Source organism: Lutra lutra, chromosome 17 (assembly GCF_902655055.1).
Source record: "Lutra lutra chromosome 17, mLutLut1.2, whole genome shotgun sequence".
In the NCBI taxonomy this organism is placed as follows: Eukaryota; Metazoa; Chordata; class Mammalia; order Carnivora; family Mustelidae; genus Lutra; species Lutra lutra.
Window position 1 is genome coordinate 49,831,518 of NC_062294.1, and position 22,074 is coordinate 49,853,591.

Sequence of the window (22,074 nt, forward strand, 5' to 3'; positions counted from 1 at the left end):
GACAACGCCCCCTTCCACCCCTGTATTGAGTGCATTGTGCTGCAGTGCTTTAAAATCACCATGTCATTTATTCCAAAACCCGCTGAGGTAGAACAGAACCCGGTTATTAAATAGCGTAATTGTACCCGTTATGGATGGACCACTTACTAAGTACTAAGTGCTTAACGGGACTTCACAGAGTCTCAGTTCTGGAGGTGAGTGATGCTATCACATCCATTTCAGGAAGGAAAAAGGCTCAGAGAAAGGAAGTCACAGGCTAAGGTCACAGAGCGGGTATTTGCACCCAGGTCTGTCTGGCCCGTTATCACTACCACCCGTTCCCCCTGGATGTGCCCACAGCGCGCCTATGCACACGTGCAATCAGTCTAACATCGAACACTAACATCTCAAACACTTTAGTTCAGTGCTCCCGCCTCGTGTTCTTTCTCTGCTCGGGAGGACCTAACCCGGCCTCCATTCCCCTCCACCTCCCCGACGTCTGGGGAGGGACCTCTCCTCTCCCTGCAGCGCCTCAGTGTCGCTGCCGCTTGGCGCCTGTAAAATGTTCCTGCCCCTTTAAGGAGAGCGAACAGTCGGCCGGCGTTGCCCAGCAGCACCAACGTGGTTGCCAGGCAACGTCAACAAACGACTCGGCCGCCGTCTCCGCGCGCCCCCCCCTCCCCCGCCCGCGCAGACGCGGTGACGCGACGGACTGTGGAACGCCGTCGCCTAGCAACGTGAAGGCTGTTTGTCCCGGCCCGGCTGCGCGGCGGCACAGGGCGCAACCTGCACCGGCCCGGGCGGACAGACGGGCGGACCGGGAGCCCGGGGCTGGGTGGGGGTGGGGGAGCGCCCTGCGGTGATGGGAGCGGGGGAGAACCGGGTCCCCAAATTGCCGGTTTCCCTTTAGACAGCCGCCGTCTGCTTGTCGCCCGCTCCTCCTGTCTGACCCAGGACCGCCTCCGCTTGGGTATCTGTTCGTCTGGGCCCCCTCCTCCCCGGCATGTCTGTTTGTCCAGCGTCTCCCGCGCCCTGGCTGTCTCATATTCCCCCAAACAATAACAACCAAAATAGACACAAAATTTTGCCTCAGACTCCCGGGTTTCTGGGTGAACTGTTGTTATGGAGGTCCCAACCAGTACTCGCACACACAGTTGGAGCCACAGCCCTAGAGCTCCCTCCCCGTTCCTTTCCCCGGTCCCCTCGGGTTCTGTTCTCTTGCCTGTCCTTCTTGAGCCTCTTTCATCGGATAGGCAGCCCCCACGGTCCTTCCATCCTGTGTCCGCGATGCTGTCCACAGCTGGGAGGGTCTAATAACTCATCGCCAACTCACGCCCCCCCCAACACCCCACAGTCAGTAGCTTCATGTGACCAGGGCTGGGGCGAATCTCCAAGCAGAGAGAAAAAACTGGGTGTGTGACAGTGTGAATGGATATAACTGGAGGTGCATGACTTGGCCGGTGACAATGTGTACGTCGGGTATTTCCTGTGTGAAAGCACTATCATGAGGGTTTCCTTTGACTACGGGACTGAGAGTTTCCCCAGCTTACATTTGTGTATCTGGATATATGGGTATTTGGAGCCCTGATAACTGTGGAAAGTGTGTGTGGGGTGTGTGTGTGTGTGTAGTTGTGTCTCTGCGTGTGGTCACACGTGAAACAGTAAGTGTGTGCATACCTGTGCATGTGTATAGTTTTGCCTCTGGTTTCCATTTCGGGTTCCCTGTGAGTGTGTCATTGTGGGTCTTGTATACGTCATCTGTATGTTTAACTATATGCTGTTTTTGCAAGCAGTTTATCTCGGGTTCTCTCTACAGCTTTTACCACAATTTCTAGTTATACCTTCGTTTGTCTACCGTCTGTCTCCCGTACTGGACTGTGTGCCCCATGAAGGTGGGGCCCAAAGCTGTCGTGGTCACTGCTGGGTCCCCAGCACTGCCCTGCACACAGTAGGTACTTAGTAATTATTCACTGAGTAAATGAATCAGTGATTCATGTGTGTCCATGTCAAGTGTCGGTGTAACTGTGTGGCTGGTTCTGTGCTTTGAGGTGGTGGTCTCCTGTGTGTGGTTCGGACCGCAGGAGGGGGCACTGCGTCTGGCTGTGCAGTTCTAATTTTCAGCACCCGCCACAATGTGGGATGCATAGGAGGACCTAACTGTCAATATCTGTGGACTTGAACTGTGCAGTTCTCTCTGTTTCAGCATTAGGACCTCTGCATACCTCAGTTTTCTCATCTGTCAAATGGGGATAATAATCGGCCCACTCATGAAACTGTTGTGAGGAGTGAAGGAGTTCATCTAGAGAGCATTTAGAAAGTGCCTGGCACAAAATAAACATTTACCAAAATATCACTTTGGATTATCAATGGTATTATTCCTTCCTCTTTGCATGGCCCCAGATGCACATGTCCAGACTCGGGTGTTGGCTGTGTGGTCCTGAGCTAGTGGGTACCAAAATACTTCTGAGTCTCTGTTTCCTTCCCCAAAAATGGGCATGATGACAGACCTTCCGAGAAGTTACTGCGGCCAAAGGAAGCTGTGTCCGTAAGTCTCAGCTCTGGGGTAGGTACACAGTGAGCAGTCGGGGTCTATAAGGCCCGATCGCATCATCACTGCCAAGTTCAGGTTCTGGAGAAGGCCGAGGAAGGGTGGAGTTTGGGGGTGGGAAGAGTAGAGGTGCAAATCCTTCAAGGGGATGGGACATGCAGACAGTTGAAGAGAAGAAAGAGAATTTACTGAGGCAGGCTGGTGGACGGTCAGATTCCAGAAAGGACTTCTTCCAAGGACTGTTAGGAACTAAGGATTAAAAGAAGATAGAACTGTCTGGAGAGCTGCCTAGAAGGAGGAGACACCAGCCTGAGTCTTGAAGGCTGGGGGAACAGAATTTGGGGAGGGGGTAACACTAGCAATGGTTAGGAGGCACAGTGTGTAGACCCCGCTAGGAGCTTTGTGATGGATTTCTGTCTGTTTCGGTCCCAGCTCTGTCCCCAGTTCTGATCCCCAGTGCCTGACACAGGGGACCTGCTGAGTAGATGTCTGAACAGCTGATTGAATGAATATATGAATGAATGAATTTCATCCCACAACAACCTGTGAGTCTGGGTCTTGCGGGGAGGTGGGGAAAGCCCGCTGGGCTGGCAGGGCTGGCACTGGGCCATGAGGCTCTATGCCCTGCCAAGTGCCTTCCCCCCACCCCACTGTTCCCACAGCTCAGGCCTTCCGAGGGCGTGGAAGGGGCCGGGAAGGGAGTGTCAAGCCGCCGGCCCGTTGCCGGCCCCTGGACAGCTGCCCAGAGTGTCTACTACAGGAGGGAAAGGGTAGCTCAGGCGCCTGAGTCACCTCAGAGAAACCCCGGGCCGCATACCTGGCCACTGACATCATCCAGCCAGGACACCCCCCAGCAGCCCAGACAAGCCGACTGAATCACAGGCGGAATTCAGCCACCGCGGGCGCAGGCACGTGGCCCGCTGTGACCCCCACGAGACACCTCCGCATGGCCGTCTGGCTGTGGGGGCTGGCAGGCTGCTTGGGGGTCAGTGAGGGGGCATGGGATGTGAGTCAGGGACGGGCTGGCTACCGGCGAAGACCACTGGGGCCACAGGTGTCTTGAAGGTGCAGGAGGGAGAGCGTGGGGTGGAGAGCAGTGCAGAGCTCTCTGGGGAGCTCTCTGGGGAGGCCCCAGAGCTGGAGGAGGAAGCCTGTGTGGGTGTGACTGGGAGGCTGTGGCTTGTGGGCAGCGGCTGGATGACCTGCTGGGGTGGGGTGGGCCAGGCTGATTGCGCAGAGAACCACGGGGTCGGGAAACAATGGACTTGCCATACAATGTGCTCACGCAAGCACGCTCACACACACACGCACACACACACCCACACCTGCAGGCACGCACACTCGGAACCCCAGATGGGGAGGACCTGGCGCCATCCACCCTGGGGCAGGGGAACCTCCCTGCCTGGGCTGCCACCTGGGCCTCACCTCCCCACAAGCCTGCAAGTTGAGCAAATTCCCTAAGGTCTCCGGGCCTTAGTTTCCTTATCTGGGGAATGGGCATAATACTTCTCACCTGTGGGCGCCTACACTCTGCGGGGAACATACTTTCTGCCAGGCCCTGCTCTAAGCATTTTGCATATAAACTCATTTACTCCTAAGAACAATGTTAGGAGGGAGGTGCCCTTGTTCTCCTCACTTTACAGATGAGGACATTGAGGCTCAGAGAAGTTAAGTCACTTGCCCAGGGTCACACAGCTAGCGACCTCCTTAGAGTGTTACAGGAGAGTTAAACAAGAAAATACAGTGGATCGTTGCGGGGGAGGGGGCATGCTGGCTGGGTCCTTTAGTGGAGCATGCAACTCTTGATCTTGGGGTTGTGAGTTCAAGCCCCACACTGGGCGTGGAGCTTACTTAAAAAAAAAAAAAAAAGAAAAGATACAGTGGTTCTGTAAAACGTAACACCTGTCACATGGTCAGTTTTCTTAAACGACTGCTGCAATATTATTAATACTACTCATGTTATTTTCATCCTAAGTCCAGCTGGAAAGTTCTCCAAAACAGTCACCCTCACCACCTTGGTCTGGTCCTTCCTCTTAGCTTCCCACAGTCTCTCCTGCTTCCTCTTCTTCGGTCTTGCATATCCACAGTTGGGAGAGAGTGCTCTGAGGGACTCTCTCCTCATCTAAATCTTTTCAGGACTTCGTCGTGATCGTCCAGACTCACCTCCACCAGGAAGTTCTCCTGGCTTGCTCTAACCTCACTGAACACTCCTGCCTCCCCCTGCCTGGAGTGATTACAGTCAGTGATACACCATCGCGCTGGGTGGGTCTGGGTTGCGAATGAATGAGAAGCGAGCCCTTACAGTGGTCCACAGCACCCCTGGTGCCGGGGCCTGAGACTGGCCAGCAGCTGAGAGTGGCCTCTGCTTAGCTCTGTGCGCAGGCCCACATACGTGGAACTGTGTGTGTGAGTGGTGTGAACGTGCATGGGAGAGAGCGGACACAGTCATGGGAGCTGGCTGTGTGATTCCGTGTTATCTGTGTGCCTTGGTCTATAGGTTTTTACACAACTCTGAGCGAGTCCACAGAGGCCCTTTGGCACGACTGTGGATAGCTAAGAAATTCTGTGCATCTGCAGCTCTGGGGGCCTCAGCCAGTTCGTGCATGTGGAGTTGTGTGTCTCTGCAGACACACAAAGGAGCGTGCCCGTCGTGTCTGTGTGGTTGGGCATCCACGCGCCTTTGTGATGTGTCCGCACCACAATGAGTGCTTAGCTGTGTGTGTGTGATTGTGCGGTGGCTTCGGCATCTGTGTATCCTTGCAGACAAAAGCAAAAGGCGTGTATGTGTCTCTGTCTCCACGTTTGGCTTCTGTAAACCAAGCCTTCTTTGCAGCTCTGAAAAATGTGTCTCCCCTTCCACACCCCAAAACACCCCTGGAAAGACCCAAGGTCACCAGCTCAGCTCAGTTCCCCCTTGGACACAGGCACAAAGTACCAGGAGGCTGACCGTTCGTCGACATCTGGAGCCAGGCCCCAACACCCACGGGCAGCATTCCCGCCTGTCAACGGGTCTAGAACATCGTCCCCCTTCCCACAGCATGATGGCAAAGGAACAGAGAGGCCCAGATATGTTTCTGCCAGAGACAATCTGTCAGAGTTTGAATGCACCAATGAGTGAACCACGAATGTTTACTGAGCGCCTACAGGGGGCCGGGCACTGTGCTGGGGACATGGTGGTGACCAGGACAGCCCCAGCCCAGGCCTCAATAACAGTACAGCCCAGCGGGAGAAAGAGCTTCTGTCCCCAGAGGACAATGAACCCAGAGAGGAAGAGCTGGGAGGGGGCTGCCCCAGGGAGGGCTTCCTGGAGGAGGAGATTATAGACTCAGGAAGCAACAGGGAGAGTGCTCCAGGGAGAGGGCAGAGCACATGCAGAGACCTGGAGGGAGACTGCGGCATCTAGAACATGGACAGTTGGCACAGGCCAGGTTATGCCAGACCTTGTGGGCCATGGTGAATGGGGAATTTGAATTCCAAATGCCAGTGTACTGGGAAAGTCAAGCTAGGAGTCCTCAGTCTGGACCACTTGGCTTCCCTGAAACTCCACAGACACTGCCTCCAGGAGGCCTCCAGGACTGCTAGTGGGGAGCTGGCCTGGCTAGCCAGTAACACTATCAGTGCTGGGTACCAAGGAGCCTGCAAATCACTAACTGGCCTGGCTCTACAGTCATGGAGGCGACAGTCACAACAGCAAGGTACACACCTGCACACACACACACACACACACACACCCCACTCCATGCCACAGAAATACCCACAGACCTTTCTCTTGCAGCTGAAACCCCAGCATGACCCAGGGGCTTGCTGGAAATGCCAAAGGCTCCACCAGATCTGCGGTGTAACCAGATTCCCCAGCGGATTCGCGATCACACAACTAGGAAGAAGGCTGCACCTCCTTTCGTTTCTTTCCTGTACAATGTGGATAACAACGCAACCTCCTTATGGGGCCGGCGCTCTAACATGCGTGGCAGCACCAAGCACAGCCTACTAAGTACTTGCTTCCCTCCTCCTCCCCCTCCTCCTTTGCATTACTAAATTTTGGAGCCAAAGAGAACTCTGAGCCCACCGCCATCCAGCCTTCTGGGTGGGGAAACTGAGGCACAGGGTAGCGTAAGTTTTGCCCACGGAAGGATGGAAGGATGTGCTGACATCTGCCTTTGGCAGAGTTGCCCCCAGGGCTGTTTAGAGGATGCTCTGAGCAAGCCAGAGCTTCACTGCCACCCCAGCCCTCACCTGTGGGGCCAGAAGGCTGAGGGCTGCCCCTGCCCCCTCCCCACGCAGAGCCAAACCCTGTGGAGCTCTGGAGCTCCGGTGGGGCGGTGGGTAGGGGAGTGAAGGTCTTGCCCTCTCCCCCACATTCCAGTCCTCCACCTCCTGGAAACTCCCTGGGGTTGAGCCCTCTGAAGAGACTTGCCTTGCCCACCCCATGCTCTGTGGACAAGGTATGCATATATGTGTGTGTGTGACTTTGTGTATGTTGGGGGGGGTCAGCAGGGCCACCTTTTCCCTTAGGCACAAATGGCACAGTACTGTGGCCTATGATAATTTTAGGGGCCCACCAAAAATGTAATTTCTTTTAAGATCAGAAGAAAAGGGGCACCTTTGTGGCTCAGTCATTAAGCATCTGCCTTTGGGTCCTGGGATGCAGCCCTGCCTCAGGCTCCCTGCTCAGCCAGGAGCCTGTTTCTCCCTCTTCCTCTCCCCTGGCTTGTGTCCAACCCCCTGCCCTGTCAAATAAATAAATAAATAATCTTTAATAAAAAAGGTGGGGTGCCTGGGTGGCTCAGTCAGTTAAGCGTCTGCCTTCTGCCCAGGTTATGATCCCGGGGTCCTGGGATTAAGCCCTGCATTGGGATCCCTGCTCAGTAGGGATCCTGCTTCTCCCTCTCCTCCCCACTCATGCTCTCTCTCTCAAGTAAATAAATAAAATCTTTAAAAAAAATCAGAAGGAAAAAAATATCCTGAACTTCTAGATAAAAGAAGATGTTCTAATATATAGTATTATCTGCCTTTACACCAATGTAGTCATAATAACCCTATTTTATTATTTTTCTAAAAGATTTATTTATTTGAGGGTGAGAGAGAGGGAGGGGCAGAGGGAGAGGGAAAGAGAGAATCTCGAGCAGACTCCCTGCTGAGTGCGGGGCTCTATGTAGGATCCTGAGACTGAGGCGAAATCAAGAGTCGGACCCCCAGTCAACTGAGCCCCCCAGGCACCCAATAAAATATAATTTCAAAGATGTCTTTATGGAGGTAGAAGGCAATGATGGGCACCTGGGTGGCTCAGTGGGTTAAGCCTCTGCCTTCAGCTCAGGTCATGATCTCAGGGTCCTAGGATTGAGCCCCGAATCTGGCTCTCTGCTCAGCGGGGAGCCTGCTTCCCCCTCTCTCTCTGCCTGCCTCTCTGCCTACTTGTTCTCTCTCTCTCTCTCTGTCAAATAAATAAAATCTTTTAAAAAAGAAGAGAGTTATAATGTGACCTTGTGTGTCTCTGCCAGCTGACATCTCTGGGAGGGTCTCTATCTGCAAAGGTCAGGTTAGCTCTGTTTAATAATAAAACAAATCCCTACAACGTGCCAGGCCTGTTCCAGAAGCTATCCTGATCTTCACCTCATGTAATCCCCCTCCAGCCCCATGAGCTAGGCATGATTCCTAACCCCTTTCCTAGGTCAGGAGAGAGAAGCTCCAGACAGCACTAACTCAGGGTCACCCAACCACCAAGTGGTGGGACAAGAATGTAAGTCCAGGCCACCTAGATTCTGGGTCCGCCGGTCAAGGGGATAAATATCCAGTGTCTGCACAAACATGGCCATCTACACGTGAACTCATGAAATAACTAAAAGCATAGGGTCGGGGGCCTGGCCAGCTCAGAAGGTGGGCCATGTGACTCTTGATCTTGGGGTTGGAAGTTTGAGCCCCATGCTGGGTGTAGAGATTACTTAAGAATAAAATCTGAAAAATAAATAAATAGATAAATAAAATAGAAACATGAGCTCTGAAGCTGAGGCGCTGCATTCTTATCCTGGCTTCGCCACTCATGTGCTGTGTGACTCTAGGGAAGTGACTTCACCTCTCTGGGCCTCCGTTTCCTTGCAGGCTGAATGACAGCTCCTACCTCATAGGAGGGTTGTGAGAAGGAAGGAAATGAATATGAGGGCTCAAGAAGAATGAGCCCTTGTAATGATGGTATGAAGAGTATCTGAGTGCAACCACAGCGAAGGTGTACGGGTCAAGTATGCTGGGGACCGCATGACTGTGTTTCAGTGTGTGGGGGCATGTGTGTTGCCCATCGGAGGTGAAGGTTGGAATACCTGCGTGCCGGTGGATACGTGCGCCACCTGTGTTGGAGTGTGAAGGCTTTTGGGCAGCCTGGGTGTCTCCTGTGTTATCTCCTTTATGCTGTGGCAGGGATGAGGGGCTTGGACAGGACAGGGAATGAGGGGTCACTCCCTGTCTGCTGCCAGGGCCGAGTCACTGCCTGCTGGTGGTTGCTGTGTCATCTCCTAGTCCTTGTCCCTACTTCCAGACTGGTGGCAGACAGAGGGGGCGTGGGGGAAAGAGGTGGAGGGGAGGCTGGAGGCTGTGCTTTTGTCTGGAAAGCTCGACCTCCCACCACCATCTTGCCCCCTGTGTCCCTCCAGCCTTCCACGTCTCCCTCCCCTTCCCCACAATCCATGGAAGCAGGGAAGCAAGATTCTGCAGGGAATCAGGGTCCGCTCACCCCCTCCTGCTCAGCCTCAGACCCGCTGTGTGACCCTGAGCCAGGGCCTCCCCCTCTCTGGGTTTCAACAATCTCAAAGCACTTCTCCCTCCATGGCCAGGACTGGGTCAGGCTCTGCACTGGGAGGGAAGCACCAGATCTCTGAGATTTGCGAAGCAGCAGGTGGGACCCCTCCCAGTGGTGCTTAAGAGTTGGGGGCTGTGGCATCCCAAATACCTTCATTAAATTCTTGAACCCTGTTTCCTAACTGTGGGAGGCCTCAGGAAAGCAGCTCTACCGCTCTAAGCCAGGGTCACAACAGTATACACCACTAGCAGAAGGTAGCAGAAGGTAGATTGGAAAGGCTTAGGTTTCCTGAAATCACCGTTACCGTTTTTTGTTTTTTTTTTTAAAGATTTTTTATTTATTTATTTGACAGAGAGAGAGATCACAAGTAGACAGAGAGGCAGGCAGAGAGAGAGAGAGAGAGGGAAGCAGGCTTCTTGCCGAGCAGAGAGCCCGATGTGGGACTCGATCCCAGGACCCTGAGATCATGACCTGAGCCGAAGGCAGCGGCTTAACCCACTGAGCCACCCAGGCGCCCCTCACCGTTACCGTTTAAACAATCCCAAGACCCAGGGTTTTCAGGGAGTTCCGCTGAACCAGGCAGTTCTCAGAAATCAGGAAGATGGTAGGAGCTCTGGAGTTTAACATTCTGGGTTTGAATTTCTTGCCATGGGATGCTGAAAAAGTCACTTAACCTCTTCGAGTATTTTTTCCCTCTTTAATAAAATGAAGATTTTCCTCCCTTAACCTTCAAACGCTGGTTTAAGGATTACGGATCTCGTGGTGAAAGGCTTACAACAGGAGGCTGGTATTTGCTCGTAGTTAAATACACGCCATCTATTATTATTATCAATTCTTGTTCAACACACATTTTTTTCTTAGGTCTAAAGGCAGGATTATGAAGCGGGAAGGAGAGGTTACCACCACCATCAGCAGGGACTTTTCACGCTGAATTCCGTTCTCTACCCGCTCCAAACCCGCGTACCTCCCAAACGCCGGACTGCGTGCGGGGTCAGGGGGTCCAAAACACACATTCTTTGTCCAGACGGGAAAACTGAAGCTGAAGCTCAGAGAGGAAAAACATTTCTCCGAGTCAGGGCCACCAGGACCGAAGCTACCAGAAGCCTCGGGACTCCACCCCCACCTCCACTTTCATCTGGAACATCACAGTCCCTCCCACTCCGCTCGGGACTCAGTTTCCCCGCCTACGTGGCTACACCACACCAGCCAGGGTCTCTTTCTGGGGATCTGACCTTCTTGAGTGAGGGCGCTGCTCCACCGGGAGGGCTGGGAGGGGCTGCTGGAGGTAAGAAGTACCCACTTACCCGGGTCTTCCCCAGGCTAGATTCAGAGCCTATTAATACCAGCCCCCGGGGCGGCGCGGCACTGCGCAGGTGCGGGCGGGTTCCGCAGGCGCGCGGGGTGAGCGCGCGAGCGAGCGAGGGATTCCCTCTGACGTAATTGCTAGGATACCAAACAAACACTCTGCCGCGCCGGCCGAGCTCCTTATATGGCTAATTGCGTCACAGGAACTCCTGGGAGGCGGGGCCGGGATCCCCTCCCGCCGAGGGCTCTGGAATGCAGCCCCCACGACCCCCAGGGTCGCGAGGGTGATGCAGGTGGACAGACCGAGGCTAGGGCAGACCTCTTGCCGGACGGCGCGGGGCTGAGTTCAGCAGGGCCGGAGATTTTAGGAAGTTTGTGGAGCTGGGGTAGGGTGACGTAAGCAGGGAGGCGGGTCCCGGGCATATAAATACAGGCTGGCGGCTTTGGGGTTCATTCATAAGACTGAGAGCTACGGCCTCGGCAGGGACTGGCGGAGCTGGAACTTGGGGACTTGATTGTTGTGGTTTTTCTTGGGGGCTGTGAAGTTCAGTTTGGTTTTTCTTTTCCGGCGAGAAAGTTTTGGGGAGGATTCTTCTAGATAATTCTACATTTCATTTTGGAGGAGCGACTTACTCTTTTTGTCTTCTTTATTACTCCCCTCCCCCCGTGGGACTCGCTGAACGCGTGGAGGAGAGCGCACCCGAAGCCGATTCTGTACAGCAAGACAGCGCTTTCCGCCTCTGGGGGAGCGATCCCCCCCCCACGCCCCTGGGTCCTGCGGAGCCTGGACTTTCAGGAGGCACAGCGGCATCTTGTGGGGGCCTGGGCACCGCAGAGGAATTGCACAGAAACTTTGCCATTGTTGGAGCGGGACGCTGCCCCCATCCCGAGTTTCCTCGGACAGCGCGCTTAGGGGACGCGGTCGGCTCACCCCGGACTCGCACCTTTCTTTTCCACCCGGCCATAGCCTTGGCTTCCCGGCGACCTCAGCGTGGTCACAGGGCCCCCCCTGTGCCCAGGGAAATGTTTCAAGCTTTCCCCGGAGACTACGACTCCGGCTCCCGGTGCAGCTCCTCACCCTCCGCCGAGTCTCAGTATCTGTCTTCAGTGGACTCCTTCGGCAGTCCACCCACCGCCGCCGCCTCCCAGGTAAGTTCTAGAGGGTTAGGGTGCCGCTTTATGGGCTTTATTTTTTTAAAGTCAGGAGTGGAGCGAGCAATCCCTCCACCCCAAATAGAGACGCACCAAAACTCGGGATCTGAGAGGGAATAGGCTCACCGCGCACTTGGCAAACTGCAGAGTCGGGACGTGTTTGCAGTTGGTGGTGTGCGTGGATCGCTGGGAGGGAAGGCAGAGGGGTAAGCTTTGGGGGTGGGGAGAATGCTCCGTTCAGTGCAACGTGTATGCGGTAGCAGGGCTGAGAACTTTTAGCTTGCTCCGGGACTGCTCCCGACTCAGGTCCCCAACCTGGAGCTAGCGCAGTTAGGCAGGTGGGGGAAATTCCGGGGAAGCTTCCAGTAGCCTCTTCCCTTTTCCTTCTCCATCGGATCGCCTACTCCGGCATCGAGTTGCCCTCGATCCCGCGAGCGAGCTGGCCTCGAACCCTCGCTTGGAAGCTCTGCCTCCGCCTCCTGCGCGGAGACGTAACGGGGGACCCGTGCGTAACGGCTGACGCGCTGGAATCCTCCGTCTGACGCGGGGCACGCACGGCGCGCGGCGCCCCCTTCGTCCGCCCCGCCCCTGACGTCCCGGAGCGTTCTATTTTGGAACGCCAGGGCCACGTTGCTAAGGGAGGGGGCAGCCCGGCGTTCCGATTGGTCGCCGCGGCGCAGGCTACGGCCAATCAACTTTCTCTTCCTATTTGTAGGGTGCATTTCCCTTCCCCCCTCTCCGTCCCCGGAACTCGTGGTTCCTCGGCGCTGGGGTCTCTTTTACGGGCCTCTAAAGGCAGAGAGAGGGGATTCCTGTTGCGACAGGAGCGACCCTCTGCGATCCAATGGGTTCGCGAGGACCTCGCGGGGATCAGGGCCCTCCGATCTCAGGGACCGAGAGCGTCTGTGTGCCGGGGTCTCTTTGGGAGACATGGGTGGCCGTCACCCTCTTCTCCGGGCACACACAGACACAGTCCCAGTCCCCCTGCTCCAGTCACCCGATCCCTTCGCTGTGTTGGAAGACAGGACCAGAACCGCTAGCCCTAGGGGAACCAGCCAGGTGGTCTCCAGGAGCCCCGCCTCCTCTGGGCTTCCTGGACTCTCATTGGCCAGCGAGCCAGCCCATCCCTCACCACGCCCCCTGGGAGAGTAGTTAAGCCTTCCAAGCAGTCCTAGGGTTCCATTTGGGGGTGGGGGTAGATGAGCGCCGCTCCGGCTCAGGGCGCAGGACGTACACCATTCTCCCTCCGTGGTAGTCTGAGGGAGCCCGATCGTCACTTTTCTCTACCTGTTCCGTTCACCGTAATCTGTCTCTTGTCAGTCTCACTCTGTAGAGAGACAATTACTTGAAACGTTGTTCAAAACTCCTAGGGCCATCCCCCAACACCCTTTTAACTAAGACCCCCCGCCTCTGCACGGAGGTCTCATGGACCTTCCAGTCGCTCATCCCCCCGGCTCAGAGGGGTGTGTGTACGTGTGTGAGTGTAGAGGAAGGCTTGGCCTAAGGCCTCTCCCTCTCCCTCCCCTTGCCTCTGGGGTGGGGGTGGGGTGTTGTGGCTGTGTGTGTGGCTGTGACTCCTTCCCGGGGGTTCTGTCACCCGGCTGTGTCCAGCCTCCTCCCCACCCCCCCACCTAAGAGTCACCAACCCGGGGTGTGATTCACCACCCGCTGGAACCGTGCAACCTTTCCCCGAAGAAGAAGGAGGAGGTAGAAGCCAGTTGAGCAGAAATCCTCTCATTAGCACTGCGTCACGGTGTAGTGGAAGGGTGGGTGTTGTGGCTTTTTGCCTGTGACACACACATCCACACCCGCTCGCCCTGTGCTCACTCACGGGGTCGGTGTGTGTATGTGTGTTGGGTGTGTGTGTGTCGGTGTCTCTGTTTGTGTGTCTACGCCTGTGTGTGTATGTGTCACCCCGTAGGAGTGCGCCGGTCTCGGGGAAATGCCCGGTTCCTTCGTGCCCACGGTCACCGCGATCACAACCAGCCAGGACCTCCAGTGGCTCGTGCAACCCACCCTCATCTCTTCCATGGCCCAGTCCCAGGGGCAACCACTGGCCTCCCAGCCCCCAGCCGTCGACCCCTATGACATGCCAGGAACCAGTTACTCCACACCGGGCATGAGCGGCTACAGCAGCGGCGGAGCTACTGGCAGTGGTGGGCCTTCCACCAGCGGAACCACCAGTGGACCTGGGCCTGCCCGCCCAGCCCGAGCCCGGCCTCGGAGACCCCGAGAGGAGACGGTGAGTAAGGGGCATCCCAACTTGGCCTGGGAGTAGGAAGCAAGAGAGGCGGGAACTTTCTCACCAGTGGGGTGAGGGACCACTGAGGCCTTAGTGCCGCAGAAACCCTAGCATCCTTGCTACAGTCAGGGAGGACTAGAGGGTCCTCCTGTGGCCACTGGGGAAGAAGAGGGGGGTTGGGACGGATGGAGACAGCACACCGTGTCCGCAGACCTCATGGCCTCTGTCTCCCCTACTCAGCTTACTCCGGAGGAGGAGGAGAAGAGAAGGGTTCGTCGGGAACGCAACAAATTGGCGGCAGCTAAGTGTAGGAACCGTCGGAGGGAGCTGACTGACCGACTGCAGGCGGTGAGCAGTGGCCTGGGGAGGGAGGAGTGAGGGCACACGGGAGGGAGCTCTCCCCCATCCTCTGCCCCTTGCCACCTCTGCCCTGGTCCTGGGCCGAGAGCCAGACGTTCCGCACGTGAACTAGGTATGGGTGTGGCCAGGTGGGGTAACAACACCCCCCCCCCCCCCCCCCCCGTGCACACACAGACCCTCCCACACACCCGGCCATGCCGGTTGCTTTATGACCTTTCCCAGAAGTCCTGTCCTTTCTTCTCCCTTTTGGGCTTGAGCAAGCCATAGCCCATTTTTACCTTGGTTTCTCCATCTCTTCCACCCCTCCTGGAATCTTCCAGGCTCCTTCTAGCTTTGACATTCTGGAGAGTCTGGGAAGCCAAAAGCTTTGATCCCATGTCAGTTTCTTACCACACACACCCAGACTGCTGGGGGGGGGGGCAGGTGGCATGCGCCAACGCCTCCTTCCCTTTTTTACAACTAATTTGGTCTGGGACTGGTTCCTGCAGGGTGACCTGCTGCCCCTAAAGGAAATCGGGAAAATCCTCTCCTTTCCCGCCGGGTCTCTTCCCTGGGAGACAGAGGGGGAAGGGGAAAGGCGGGGAAGAGGTGGCATTACAAACATGGAACAATCATTCATTCATTCAACAAACCTCTGAGTGCTTCTGGCAACCAGAGCCCTCCATGTGCCCCTGTGCCCTTCTCAGTTCCCACTGAACACATGGCGGGGGAGGGGCGCGGGGGGGACAGGCTTCCGGAAGGCAGGCGAGACCCTTGCCCCGACTCCTGTAGCACATCCGGACCCCACATCAGGGGGTCTTGCCACTCAGCCCCAGCTGCCTTCCAGCCCTGGGCCTCAGCAGCAGGTGTAAGGGACATGGTTTCAGCCATGACCCACCTTGTCTGGTCACTCACGGCCTTTTTCTCCTTCTTCCCCCTCCTCCGTGTGACTGGACCCCAGGAGACAGATCAGTTGGAGGAAGAAAAGGCAGAGCTGGAGTCCGAGATCGCTGAGCTCCAAAAGGAGAAGGAGCGTCTGGAGTTTGTGCTGGTGGCCCACAAACCGGGCTGCAAGATCCCCTACGAAGAGGGGCCGGGGCCCGGCCCGATGGCGGAGGTGAGAGATTTGCCGGGGTCGGCATCCACTAAGGAAGATGGTTTCAGCTGGCTGCTGCCGCCCCCGCCACCACCGCCCCTGCCCTTCCAGACCAGCCAAGACGCATCCCCCAACCTGACAGCTTCTCTCTTTACACACAGTGAAGTTCAAGTCCTCGGCGACCCCTTCCCCGTTGTTAACCCTTCGTACACTTCCTCGTTTGTCCTCACCTGCCCGGAGGTCTCCGCGTTCACCGGCGCCCAACGCCCCAGCGGCAGTGACCAGCCCACCGACCCCCTGAACTCGCCCTCCCTTCTTGCTCTGTGAACTCTTTAGACACAAAACAAACAAACACACGAGGGGGAGCGATTTGGAAGAGGAGGAGGAAGAGAGAGAGAGGGGAAGAGACAAAGCGGGTGTGTGGCCTTCCTGCCTCTCCTGTCTGACTCTCTGCGATCACTGTCATCGGACAGGAGGACCTCCTTGTGTTTTGTGCCGCCTCTTGTTTCTGTGGCCCAGGGAGGCCAGGAAGCTGGTGACTTTGGGGGCAGGGGGCGGGGAGGGAATGGACCCCCGCCCCCAGCTGCCTGTTGGCCCTTTCTCCTCAACCCAACCTCTGGGGATGGGTGGGGGTTTGGAGGGGGGCGCCTCGCTTTGGGCGGAGGGATGGGGTGCTGGTGGTGGGCTGCGGGGTGGGCTGAACTCTGCTCCAGAGAGGCCCGACAAGGAAATGCCACAGACCACTGCCCCACCGCCTCCCACACCCACCCTTCAGGGGGTGACCAGGCTGGTTCTCCCTGCTCCCCCGACCCTAGCTTATTTATCCAACATTTCCACGTGGTTAGATCCTCCTCGGAATTGAGCCTCCCTTTAAGGGAAGTTGATGCCCCTTATGATAATCTCCTTCCCTCCCACCGACTTAGTCTGAAATGTGAACCTCGCTCCCTGGCTGTCCAGCCTTCCCCCTCCCGGCAAAAGTGGCTCTGATCTGAATTCTTGGCCTCCTAAGGATCCCCCCCCAATTCCAATTCGGCCCCCAGCCCTCCTTTTCTGATTACAGTGTTACCCCAAGCCTCCCCAGCCTGGCTCAGCCTTCCCTCCCGGCCTTCCTTGCTGGGCCTCTCTGATTCAGGCAGCAGGGGGCGCTGTGACGCCCGTCCTGCTGGAGTGCTTTATACTGTGAACCGAGTTGGCCGGATTGGGGGTGGGGGGCGGGGGGAGCCCGATGGGACAGAACCCTTGGTGGGGAGCGGATTGTGCCCCCCTCCCGCCTCGAATCCTTTCCTTGGTCTCCCCTCGCCCCAGCTGCCTCCTTCCTCCCCTCAACAGTGAGTTAGACTCCAGGGGTGACAGGATCGAGAGTGGGGGTGACAGTTTTCCATCCGCGTGGCCTCTGTCCTCAGGACCCCCCGCCCCAATCCCTGGCCTTTTTCTTTAAGGCCTGTCCCCTTACCCCGGCCTAGGACGCCAACTTCTCCCTCCCGTGGCACCCCTACATCCTTTCTAGAAAGGGAACAATGGGAGGTTGCCAGGGGACCCCCAGTATTTTTTCGGGAGAAGACTTAAAGGCCGAGGCTTTGGCCCCCCCAAGCCCCAGTATTTTCGGACTGGCAAACTCGAAGGGGCTGGACTCCCGCGGTCCCAGCTTCCCTGCCCCAGCCCCCCCACCCCCAAGCCCTGATTCTGGGTTCGGGCTCCCCCGCCCCGCCTGTCCTTGTGCTTCACCTCTCGAGAATTCTCTCCTGAGGCGGATTGATATTTTTCTAACTTCGGGTGGGCCACGCCGCCTTCTGTGCTGCATGGAAAACATTCCACGTGCCCTGTCCCGCGCCCCCCCGCCCCGTGGCTATTTATCCCTTTCCTGGTTTCCGAAAGGCACTTATATCTATTATGTATAAATAAATATATTATATATGGGTGTGTGCGTGCGTGTGTGCGCGTGAGTGTGTGAGCGCTTCTGCAACGTCGGCCTACGTCACGTTGGCCCCCAAAGCAGCGCCCGGTTGACTCGGAAACACTGCTTCTGGAAACTTCGAGTCAGCCTGTTTCAGGATCCCTTTCCTCTGGCTGTCTCTGGCTGTCTCTCCTTCGGTGGTTCGGGGCAGTCTCTGGCCGTCTTTTCTCTCCCTGTTTTCACCTGGTCTTTTTGGGTCTGTTTGCTGACTGTCCCCGGTCCTCCAGCTGTCTCCTGACTCTGGCTTTGTTGGGGACGTGAGATTTTATTTTTGTGACTGAAGCCTGAGGAATCATAGACTTCTACAGTCTGTATCTTTTAAGGATTCTGGGTGTGAGTGTGAGACTGTGAGCGGGGTGCCTGCCCCTGCTGGACCACAACTTGCTGAATCCCAACCCCTCGCCCCATGCTGTATTGTGATTCTCTTTTTGTATTTTGCACCTGACCCTGGGGGGCTGGGGCTGGCTGGCACTGGGCCACTACCCTCCCGCCGTGGTTCTGCACTGTCGCCAATAAAAAGCTCTTAAATATGAGTCTGCCAAGCTGTAGGGTCTGTTCCGGATGAGGGGGCTTCGCCCGCACACAACACATTGTGAGACTCCCACCTGTGAATCAGTCTACAGCAGGACAACAGGACAGAGGAGGGTAGGGAGTCAGAGGACTTCCTACAGGGTCTGCCTCCTCTCTGAGGGGATGAGGCAGAACAGTGGGCGAGAGGTCCTGAAATGCCAAAGGGTGTTTTTTGGAGTTTCTTGACAACAGAGGAACTCACCCAGACCCTGTGGGCTGGGGATGACCTGAGTGAAGGTGGAACAGATCGAGAAATTTGAAGCACACATCCCACAGGACCAAAGCTCAGACAGCGCCTATCAGTCCTTGGGGTTTTATGAGACACAAAAACATGGACCACTTTACACTGAAGATGAATTTCCTTTTGCTTTTCAGACAATCATATTTTCTGGGTTATGAACTTATAGGGGTCCACCTAAAATGGGCTGAGCCAAAGATACTGTCTCATTTAATTTATTAATCAATAGGAAACATTTCCTCAGTACCTACTGTGTGCCCACCCCAGTGCTGGGCAGTGTTGGGGACACAGCATGGACTGAGACATCTCCAGGCCCTCCCCTCCTAGGGCTCACAGTACAGAGAGGGACTCAGATCTGTCGGGGATGATCTCGAGGGCACAGAGTTGGGGGAATCCATGAGCCCAGTGGGGGCACGTAACCTGGTCAGGGAGACAAGGAAAGACTTCCTTGAGGAGGGACTGGTGAGCTGAGTCCTGGAGGCTACACAGAGGACATAGAAGGGGATAGAAAATGATGCAGTGAGCACAAAGAAGTTGGTGGGGAGAGGGCTTGATATAGTAAGGGAGCTAGAGGTTCACAGAGCAAAAGGTATGGAGAAATTGTTCAGCAAGGACCAGATTCTGCAGGCTTAAATTCCAGACTAAGAATTTAGATCATCTCTTTTGGGCACTGGGGAGCCATAGCAGGTTTGAGTGAAAGAAAGGTAGGGGCAGGCTTGTGCTTTAGAAAGACAGCTTTAACCACTAAGTTGAGGGTAGCTGGCAGAGAAAGGGGCAAGACTGGGGCAGGAGGCCAGGGAGGTTCTAGGGTGGGGACACTGATCTAGGGTGAGGAAGCCTGGAACAGCAGCAGGGCTATGAAATCAGAGAGGAGGATGGGAATTGAAAAGATAGTAGGAGGCAGAACAGAGAGGACTTAGTGAAAAGCTAGTTTCAGAAAGACAGCACAGGACAGTAAGTAGTAAATAGCTTGGGCCAGGAGTCTGAGAGCCTACCAAAGCTGGGTGACCTTGGACAAGAAGCTTCATCTCTGTGAACCTCAGTTTTCTCAGCTGCAGAATGGGGCTATGAGGAATCAGGGAGCTCATGCATGCCCATGCCAAGTGCAGAGCGAAGAAGGTGCAGTCATCACTATCCTTACTGCTCTTATTGGGGGCCACTTTGATCCCCGGCCTGGAATATTCCCCTTTTCTGTTGGTTCATCCCCTCTCATCCTTCAAGTGTCTGCCCACATGTAACCCTGACATCTGACCTGGGCTCAGGTCTCCCTATTAGATGGCCTCTAAGTTTGATACTTGCCTTCCCAGTAGTTATCATTTTTGCAGTTGTTCACTAAATATGTAATTAATGATTGTTGAATGTTTATCTCCTTCCCTGGACTGAGAACACCATGAGGCCAGGGCGGGGGCTGTGATCAACATTGTATTCCCAGCCCCTGGCACCCAGCAAATACTTGTTGAATGAGTGCGTGAATGAATGAATGAATGAATGGAGTATCTGACCCATGAATAAGTGTATGCGTGATTAAATACGTGAGTGAGCACATGATTGAATGGGAGAATAAGCAAGCGAAGGGGAGAGATCCAGGATGACTTTCATCATCTTTTGGAATCATCTGATACTCCCAGTAAAAGTGATACTCCACGTGGGAAATAAGACCCGCGGGGCGGAGATTGATCTGTGATTACAACGATGATAGGCGCCGGCAGGAGGGAACTTCTCCCTAACAACTTGATCCAATGTCCAGTCCCACGGGAATATGAAAAAGGTAAGTTGGTACCGCCCGAAAGGTGGAATTGAACCACTCTGTCGCTAGACAGCTACAGGTTTGAAGCCTGCACCCCAGACCACTGAGGATCATCCGGGCAAGATGAACGCTCTCCCACACAGCTATATAAAACTCAAAAACTGTTATCTTTTTACAGTTATGGTCACGTGACTTGGGAGTGTGTGATATTGTTGACTCCAATATCTATAAATTCTCCCCAACTACGGCATATATCCTTCCAAAATGTTACCTTTTTCTTGCATGGGCATGAATCATCCTCTCTTTGGAAACCGCCTTCATTTGCATAGCGCCGCGCATTCTGGGAAGCGGCGTTCGAGGACGGGGCTCCCTCGCTTCTAGATGTAAAAGTGTCCGAAACCGTTTTTTTTCCAGGTGAGAAGTTTGTTTTTTAAGAGGAGAAAGTCATAAGTCGGCTTTCAGAAGCCCCTTCTCTGAAAAAAAATCCGAGTTCGAGTGAGCTAGTTCCTGCTAGAGTTTGATTTAGCCCAGTCCCGGAGATTTCGGGTAGGCGGTTATGGGGCTGGCGCGACACCTGCTGTTCCTTTTTGGAACTTCAACGACCTCCAGAGTCCTAGGTTCATTCAAATATTTGAGCGCCTACTAAAGCCCAGGCACGGTTCTAGGCAGCGGCATTACAGAAATTCGTCCCCATTGAGCTTAAGACACTAGGGATCATCAGTTTCTGCCTGTGTTTTATGGCCAAGGAAACCGACGCTTAGAAACGGCTCGTACCGTACCCCAGTTCTCGCAGCCTATCCACCTGGGGGAATAAAACCTGTGCCATCCTGTCATTTCAAAAAAAGTTGACCCTTCTCTAACCTAAGTCAGGGATCCTTCGACAACGCTATCGTTCCAGACCACATGAAACCCACCCAGGGCTCCCATCTCAGAATAAAAGTCAAAGTTCTCACCATAGCCCTACAAAATCCTATACTGGGATACCTGGGTGGCTCAGTCGGTTAAGTGTCTGCCTTTTTATGATTCCATGGTACTGGGATCTCCGCTGAGCAGGGAGCCTACTTCTCGCTCTCCCTCTGCCTGCAGCAACCCCTGCTTGTGCGCTCTCTCTCTCACTCTGTCAAATAAATAAAATCTTTCTTTAAAAAAAAAAAATCCCTGTATGCTAGCTCCTTTCCCTCCTCTGACACCATCTCCTAGTTTGCTTTGCTCATTTACTTGGCTTCTGGCATACAGAGCTCCTGCTGCACACACCAGGATCAGGAGTGCTTCTTTTTCAGAGCCATTGTGTTTGCTGATCCCCCTGCCTGAATCTCCTTTCCCCCACACGTTCACTGACTCACTGCCTCCTTCACTCTGGCCTCTGCTCAAATACCACCACCTGGTGAAGTCTTCCCTGATAAAATAAAAAGTCCTCTGACTCCATCCCCTTTCCCTGATGGGCTACTCTCCCTCCCTCTGAGCACCACCCGCCATGTACTACGTCTGTTTGCTTATTCTCTCTCTGCTCCCACTGGACTTATCACGTCCATGAAACTATGGACTTTGTTTTGGCTTATTTCTGAGTCCCTACTGCCTAAAGAGTGCTTGGGAACTTAGCACATGCTTGGTAAATGTTTGTAGAGTGAATATAAGATTATTACATTATCCTTCTCTGAGTCCCAGGGTCCCCATCTGGAAAACAAGATTCGTACAGCTGATTTCACTAGAGGAATCACAGTGAGCAGATGGATATAAAAGTGTGGGGAGGCACTCAATAAAGGCTGTTTCAAACTCCAGACTGTTTCCAGCTTCTAGTGAGGGTGGGCTCACTAGAAGCCAAGGACGGACTTAGGGGCTTTAGCCATTCTTGGCCCCATAATTTCAACCAGTCCCTCTTCCTCCATCTTTTTCTTTTTTTTAATAGTTTTTTGTGTTTGTTTAATTTTACTTTGATGTAATCTCAACTCCCAGTGCAGGGCTCAAACTCAGAATCCTAAGATGAGGCGTGGAACACTCCCCTGAGCGCGCCAGGTGTCCCCCTCCATTCTACGTTACAAAGCAACACTATCTTATGGAAAGTGTGAATAAAAGCATCTTTTGGAAATTTCGCTATTTTTTAATTTGGAAATTGAAAG

General features: G+C 54.7%; 1 protein-coding gene and 1 non-coding gene across 2 annotated transcripts; one reads left to right on the top strand and one right to left on the bottom strand.

Annotated features, from left to right (window-relative positions):
* Positions 1–11,052: 11,052 nt before the first annotated feature.
* On the top strand, positions 11,053–17,935 carry FOSB (FosB proto-oncogene, AP-1 transcription factor subunit). Its single transcript, XM_047710053.1, has 4 exons — positions 11,053–11,768; positions 13,693–14,013; positions 14,254–14,361; positions 15,314–17,935. The coding sequence occupies exons 1-4, from the start codon at positions 11,643–11,645 to the stop codon at positions 15,773–15,775; spliced, it is 1,017 nt and encodes a 338-aa protein (XP_047566009.1). The 5' UTR covers positions 11,053–11,642; the 3' UTR covers positions 15,776–17,935.
* A 2,055-nt stretch (positions 17,936–19,990) lies between these two features.
* Positions 19,991–20,077, bottom strand: TRNASTOP-UCA (transfer RNA opal suppressor (anticodon UCA)). Its single transcript has one exon. It is a non-coding gene; the product is annotated as a tRNA-Sec (tRNA).
* Positions 20,078–22,074: the final 1,997 nt, after the last annotated feature.